This window comes from Tupaia chinensis, unplaced genomic scaffold (genome assembly GCF_000334495.1).
Source record: "Tupaia chinensis unplaced genomic scaffold, TupChi_1.0 Scaffold000494_1, whole genome shotgun sequence".
Classification (NCBI taxonomy): domain Eukaryota; kingdom Metazoa; phylum Chordata; class Mammalia; order Scandentia; family Tupaiidae; genus Tupaia; species Tupaia belangeri.
The window spans coordinates 2481147-2488326 of NW_006160006.1; the positions used below are offsets into that span (position 1 = coordinate 2481147).

Consider the following 7180-nt stretch of genomic DNA (forward strand, 5'->3'; position numbering starts at 1 on the left):
ACCCTGTTGGGGAGAGAGCGGGTCTTGAGGTGGCGGGGCAGGAGGGCTGTGCCTGCTGGGTCTCCCCACGCCCACCTGGGTACTGAGTGAGTCACCGTAGCCCGCAGCATCGTAGAGATAGAGGGACAGGTCACCAGGAGAAGACAAAGTGGCCCCCAGGGCGCATCTGCTGATGGACCCAGAGGCCCTGCTCTCTGCCCCTCGGGCTGTGGGAGCAGCCATGCTGAGGGGCCCCAGGCCTGGGTTGGCGAGGGGACTAGGAGTTTGCGAAGAAATGGAATTGAGTTTATATTGGTGGAGACATTTTTTAAAACGCACGCATATTTGTTTCACAAAGTGTATCTCCATGAACGTTTCGAAGACCCCTCCTGCCTTCCGGTGCCTGCCAGCTGGGAGGAGCCATCCCACACCTGAAGCGTTTTTGTGTGCGCTTTTCCGAGCATTTGGAAGTGGCTGCAGATAATTTGAGAGCTGACCCAGGGGGAAACGGTGTTGTTGAAGCAATTACGCAGCAGGAACCCTCTTAGGTAGACCTCCAGGGTGTCGTAAACCTGGACTTGGGATGCATAGAAATCGAGGAAGACCCGCTCTGACCTGTGTGGGGTCCTGGCTTTCTGTGGCCCCGGGTCTGTATCCCAGCCTTTGTGCAGAGAGCACAGGGTTAAAGACACACTGGCTAATCCTGGCTTCGATTCTCAGAAAACTCAGTTTCTGGCTTTGCTGCTTGCTGGCTGGGGGTCACGTTCCCTAATCGGATCCCCAGTGTGCTCCATTCCGTTGCCAGCAGAAATGCCCGAGTCTGGGAACTGAAGAGAACGTGGCCGTTGCTTGCTGTTGGGACGTGCATAGTCCGGGGCCGCGTGTGACAAGGACTCTGGCCGCCACACATGCCGGAAGGCAAGAGCACGTGGCCTGTGTCCCCATGTCGCGTGTCTCTGTGCTGGTCTCCTCCCCTCCCCTTATGAACAGCCCCAGGAGCCTGTCATGGCCTCAGGCCCCACCTCCTTCCAAAGGCCACCTTTCAGCATGGCGGCCATTCAGTTTTCACCCTCTGATCCTGTTACAACCAGTCTTGACTCATGGATTTGGGGACACTCAGACCAGGGCACCCAGGGGCTCTAACATCAGATAGGGACAAGTTTCCTGCTTGTCCTCCAGGAATCAAGTGCTCGGCCAGGTACATGTGTCGCACCTGCAGCCACTGTCCGCTGTCCCTCTGCCGCGCCTTCTTGGGCTCCATGTAGGCCTCGCCCCTGGGCTTGGACAGCGTGCCCCCTGCTTAGTTCTGGCTGGCTTGGTGTGTCGCCGCTTTCTTGGTGCAATGGGTCGTGGTCATTTCTGCCTCCAGTGGATGAGGGGAGACTGAGTCTCAGTCACACTTCCAGGGGCCGGCAGGTGGCGTGGTGGTTAAGGCACTGGACAGTCCCACATGGCGACCATGGTTCAACTTTCAGACCTGGTGGCTTGCTTTCTCATTTTCCTTCTCTCTCTTTCTCTCTGTCTTTGGTCACATTAAAATAAATGAATGGATAAATAAAATTAAATAAACAAATATTAAAAAAAAGAAGAAGAGTCACACTTCCAAAGGCCTTCGCTTTCACTGAGGCCCAGGCCATTTGTGGGACAGTGACTTGCCCGGAACAGTGATGTTTTGTGTCCCCACGCTCTGTGTGCCCCACACGTGGAGCCCAAAGCCTGGGTGTCCCTGGGTTACGGTAGCGTGGCGGGGGCGTAATGACGTGTACACGCCAGGCCTGCCGTTCGAGTGTTCTAGCTGAGAGTGAACCTGCCCGCGCGGTATTCCTGGTTTTACATCTTGTCGTTAGAGCCGTTTACCAGGTACCTGGGGAAGGACTTGCCGCGGTTCATGCCATTGTACCCGCATATTTATAGCCACTTTGTAGACGAGGAAACAGTGCAGAGAGCTCGGCGACTTGCCCAGAGTCACCGGCCGTGCGAACTGCGGCCTGGACATGCGAGCCCGCCGGGCCTGTCTGCTGCTGTACCGCCGCTCGGTGATTCTGCAGTGCTGGTTGGTTAGCGGCTCACACAGGCTTGCTGCGGTGACGTGACAGCCAGGGTTTGGGCAGGCCTACCCCTGGCCACTGCCCTGTTCCCGTCGTGAGCACACACCCAGGGTGGATGCTTGGGTCCTGGAGAGGAAATAACCACCAGGTCAGGTCTCTCTGGTCTGGAACGAGGAGGCTCGATTTCCTCCCGATGGCTGCTTATGTCGCTGGTTAAATTACAACCACACGGGAGGTGGTTAACAGCAAGTCACTGTTGGCCCTGCTCAAACTTTCGCATGTCCCTTCTCAGCTCTTAGTAGGGCAGCGTCATTGTTCTATTTTCAAGTTAACCTTATGGTCTCGTTTTTATAAAATGTTTATTCTGAGGCCAGCAGGCAGTGTGGAGATTACGGCGTTGGACTCCCACATGGCTGACTGCGCGCAGTTTGAGTCCCAGACTTGAAACTCTCACCAGGCACCTGTGTGTGTCCAAAACCCAAAGAGGAGAACAGAGAAGGGATTGTGGCATGGCCATCCCTTCTGGGGGTGCTTTCTCACTTTCCCTGTCTATCTCTCTGGCAAGTGCTATGGCAAAAACCTTTAAAAAAATTAATTCATTGATTTCTTCCATGATCAAGCCAGAGAGAGAAAGACAGAGAGCTCGTACCTCCGAGAGAGTCTTGATACCACCGTCCAGCCCCCCCAGCCCCAGCCCCTGGGTGCACACACTCAGTGCGCTCGGGGCGGGTCTCCAGATGTGAACCCCGAGTCTTCTCGTTCAGGTCTGTTTTGCAGGGCACCACCATCTGCTCCTAATCCTCTCCTCTTCGTAGCCTCGTGATAGTCTGCAGGGGTGACATCATTTACTTGATTATTACACATCTTCCTGCAAATAAAATAACCTTTTTATTGTGGGACCGCTTCTATTGGGTAAACTATTTTTTAAATTTATTATTATTATTATTACTTTTAATTTGACCAGAGAGAGAGAGAGTGAGAGAAGTGAGAAAGCAAGCTGCCAGGTCCGGTACTTGAACCGCACGCAGTTAGCCATGTGGAAGTCCAGTGTCTAACTACCACGCCACCTGCTGGCCCTATATCCTTTATTGGGTAAATTCTTTTTGAGGGGGTGGGGATGGGGTGGGGGGAGGTTTTTGCTATAGGGCGCATATGCTCACCGGAAAGACAGAGACAGAGAGTCAGAAAGTGAGAAGTCACCCGCAGGGGGGTGACCACCTGGCAGTCCCTTCTCTATTCCCCTCTCGGGATCTTGGGCACGTACATATGCCAGGCGTGAGTTTAAGCCACCGGATCCAGGCCTTAAACTGCCATCGACTACATGAGAGTCCAGCGACGTAACCATTAACCATCGACTAGGCCCTCCATTGGATAAATTCTAAAAGTAGAATTATTAATGCAAAGGATTTAAATATTTCCATTTTGTTTTCATATAACTTTTCAAAAGAGTCCCATTATTTATATAGTCACTTTCAGTGTCTTACCTGTCTTAGCCTCATTAAATGAGTTGTTAAATCTTTAAAAACCCACTGCTGTTTTAATAAGTAGCAACATGGCATCAGCCAAGCCTTAAATTTGAGAAGTATATTTTTCACGTTTGTTTACTAATTTATGCAGTCAGGAATAAACTCTCACTGTGTTGGATGGTGCACATTTTGCTAGTCGGTGTCTTTTTCATTTATAGTATTTATGGACTTTTAAATTTACTTAAAATTTTAAAGTCTATTTTATTTACTTTTAAAAACATCTTATTCTGGGGGAGCCAGCAGATGGTGTAGTGGTTATGTCACTGGACTCCCGTGTGGCTGACCACGGTTTGAATTCTGGACCCAGTGGCTTGGAAATCATGCCGGGCGTGTGTGTATGCATGCCCAAGATCCCAGGAGAATGATGGAAAAGGGATCGTGGTATGGCCATTCTTCCTGGGGGGGCGAATTCCTACTTTCCCTCTCTCTGTGTCTCTGGCGGGCATATGTGCCCTCTAGCAAAAAATTGCTCTTTTAAAAAAACAGTCAAGCCTGTTGAATTTGTCCTTTTTTGTTCTTTTTAAAAGGAGAATTGTTCTTAAAGGCTAGGCAGAGGAGTGAGAGAAGGGGAGAGGGTTGGATTTGGGTTCCGAGCAGCTCAGGGCCTGAGGAGAGGCCCCGGAGTTGGGAGAATGGCCAATGGCTGGTGGTGGGAAGCGGGGGAGCCTCACTTTTCCCTGGCCGTTGCTCTCACAGGCTGGATTCCCCGGGCGCCATGAAGCCGCTGCACCCAGCCCTCCACGGCTGCGTCCTGCTGACCCTGCTCAGCGTGTGGAGAGCCACTCCCGAGGCCCAGGCATTGTCCGCGAACACGCCAGCAGTCAGCGCAGCCTCCTTCCTGCAGGACCTCATGCAGCGCTACGGCGAGGGCGACAGCCTCACTCTGAAGCAGCTGAAGACCATGCTGGACCGCCTGAAAGTGGGAGTGTGCCGGGAGAACGCCAGCCAGCCTGAGCAGGCTCCGCGGAACCTGTCGGCGGTAAGGCCCGGCCTGGCAGGTGAACGGGAGCACGTGGTGTGGCTGCAGCACCCCTGGAAGTGGTCCGCGTCCGAGTCGGTGGGCAGCTGAGAGTGTGTGCCAGGAGGGAGGGACAGTCCCGGGCTCGGGCTCAGATTCGGGAGCGCAGAATCAGACTTTGTCAGCACACTGAGAGGCTCTTAGACATAGACCCGTAACGCCAAACCCAGAAAAGCACGGACGTGTCTTTTTATAAAACCTATTTGGGAGTAAGACTGCAGTGTGTCGCAGGAGTGGGACAGCCACTGACCTGATGCCTCCCAGGGTGACAGTGCTCATGTTCCGTGCCACCAGCGTTGGACTTTGGAACTTTCCTTCCCTGGCCTCTGTCGGCATATCCCCCAGGCTGACGCTGCACTAAGCGTCCCAGGGTGGGACTGATCCGGTGGCCCTGCTGTCTCAGAGCAGCCCTCCCCGTCCATGCCAGTGCCCCGACCGCCCCATTTGGAACCTGCCTGCTAACGTGGGAGCTCCCTGGGTGTTGTGAGGTGCAGCCAGGCTTGCAGTCCAGATGCAGCCTGTGTCTTCCGGCATGCACGTGGGACCGTGTTTTCCAGAAGCCACACCCTGGCCACAGCGGTTGGAACCTCGTTTTTAAATCCCTGGTCCATTTACAGGTGGTGTGCGTCGGTCACCCTGGGTCACTGCTTGGCAGGTTTTCAGGTTTGGGGCTCCCTGGAGTTCACCCTTCAGACATGTCCGCCTTCTCTCTGAGGGCTGAGCAGATTGCCTGGCGGAGCGTGCCGTGGGGTTCTGAGTGGCGCCGGCCCTCCCCTCGTTTCAGTGCTTCAGCTCCGGAGACCTCTTTGCTGCCCACAACTTGAGTGAGCAGTCCCGGATCGGGAGGGCAGCGTTCCAGGAGTTCTGCCCCACCATCGTGCAGCAGCTGGAGTCCCGGGCCTTCGCCCCCGAGAACCAGAAGCACGAGGAGAACAAGCAGACGGAGGAGGGCAAGCCAAGCGCCATCGAAGGTGAGGCGGGCGCCCGGTCAGCTCGTCCCAGTGGGGGGCCCCAGGGGCGATCGCACCCACCGTTCTCGTGTGCACAGGACCTGCTGGCACCTGCCGGACTCCTGGCCGCTGTGCCTGGTGCATGTTCCAAGTGGGTTCATTTATTTATTTTTTGGTAAGCTTTTTTTTTTTTTTAAATGTTTAGTTTTATTGTTATTTTAATTTGCTATAGGGCATGTGCATTCACCAGAGAGAGAGAATGAGCTAGCAAACTGCCGGGTTTGGGACTGAAACCGTGGTTGGCCGTGTGGGAATCCAGTGCCTTAACCACCACACCACCTGCTGGCCGCCCCTTTTGTAAACTCTGAGTTGTTTTTTGTTGTTAAGGAATCCACTTCTGTGACTGTCGTGAAGCCCAGGTTAAGTAAACAGTCATGGGCCCTGGCGGTAACTTCACCCGCCCTGAATTTGGGGGTTATAATCCCTTCTTCTCTCTCGGATTTTATGTTATTTTTAGTTTTATTTATGGCTGGCCCTATGCCTAGGGGCTAGGGGAGCCAGATCCCACACGGTTGACCATGTGGTTTGAATCCCCATCCCATCAGCTTGAAAAAAATGCCAAGTGCATGTGTGTGTGCCCTAAATCCAGACAGGATGGAGACATGTAGGAGACGGGATAGCGGGTGACTGCCCCACTGGGGGTGCCTTCCCCTGTCCCTTCTCTGGCGAACACACATGCCCTTTAACCAAAAAAAAAATTTTAATGGTTTATTTGCATATCTATTTATTCTACGAGTGACAGACACACCCCCAGGAGGGTCCTGGTGCTGACTCCCCCTTCCCCCCCGTGTCGGCCTGGACCCTGGGTGCATAGTGCCTGCATCAGGGAGGCCTCCGGGTGTGAACCGTGGGCCTTTCACATGGGACTGCCTGGCAGAGCGTGCCGTTTTTCCGCTGTGCCCGTGTCCTGCCCGTCGTTGCTCCTCTCTAGACCTCAGCCCCAAACCCAGACCCACAAGGCCTCAGCCCAGGCCTCCTACGGCTGGCAGGTGTAAGGCCTGAAGGCCAGCAGTGCCAGAGGCTTTTCCAAGAAGAGAGCTTCGTCTCTCCATCGTGCCGACCCCCGTGGCTGAACTTCTTGACCAGCCTTTGTAGTCAGTGCTTCTCTTTGGGATTTTTAAATTATAATTATTTTGTTTAACTTTATTTATTATTATTACTGTTATTTTCCAGTTTGATCAGAGAGAGAGAGAGAGAAAGAGAGGGAAAGTGAGAAAGCAAGCCACCAGGTCCGGGACTTGAACTGCAGTCAGCCATCTGGGAATCCAGCGTCCTTAACCACCACGCCACTTGCCAGCCCCTCTTTGGGACTTTTTGTTAAACCACGAGGGCCCAGTGGTTCAGTTTTCAGCTTAACCTTCAACACCACACAGGGGCTTTGTCCACAGCCTCCCTTTCCGGGTCGCTCTGCCTGGACCCAGTGGCCTCGCCGCTGTCATGAGCTTGCATGATCCCCTGGCCTGACCACCCCGGGTCCCGGGGCACGGTGAGCACCCCAACTCGGTACCTGGCACACGCTGCCTGCGTCGTGTCTCCCGTCATTTCCTGCGGTCCCTATTTAACCAACAGGGCGTTTACCTGCCTGTGGCGCCGGCAGCG

General features: G+C 54.0%; 1 protein-coding gene across 4 annotated transcripts in view; it reads left to right on the forward strand.

The window, feature by feature from the left end:
• SLC39A14 (solute carrier family 39 member 14) overlaps window positions 1-7180 on the forward strand; it is a 55168-nt gene that overhangs the window by 37188 nt on the left and 10800 nt on the right. For 3 of the 4 annotated variants that reach the window (XM_006156459.3, XM_014590880.2, XM_027774939.1), the window contains 2 exons: window positions 4250-4532; window positions 5356-5542. In XM_006156459.3, coding sequence (XP_006156521.1) covers window positions 4269-4532; window positions 5356-5542 — 451 coding nt within the window. In that variant the 5' untranslated portion in view covers window positions 4250-4268. Of the gene's footprint in view, window positions 1-4249; window positions 4533-5355; window positions 5543-7180 lie in introns of those variants that run through there. The other variant, XM_027774940.1, reaches the window with a different exon arrangement.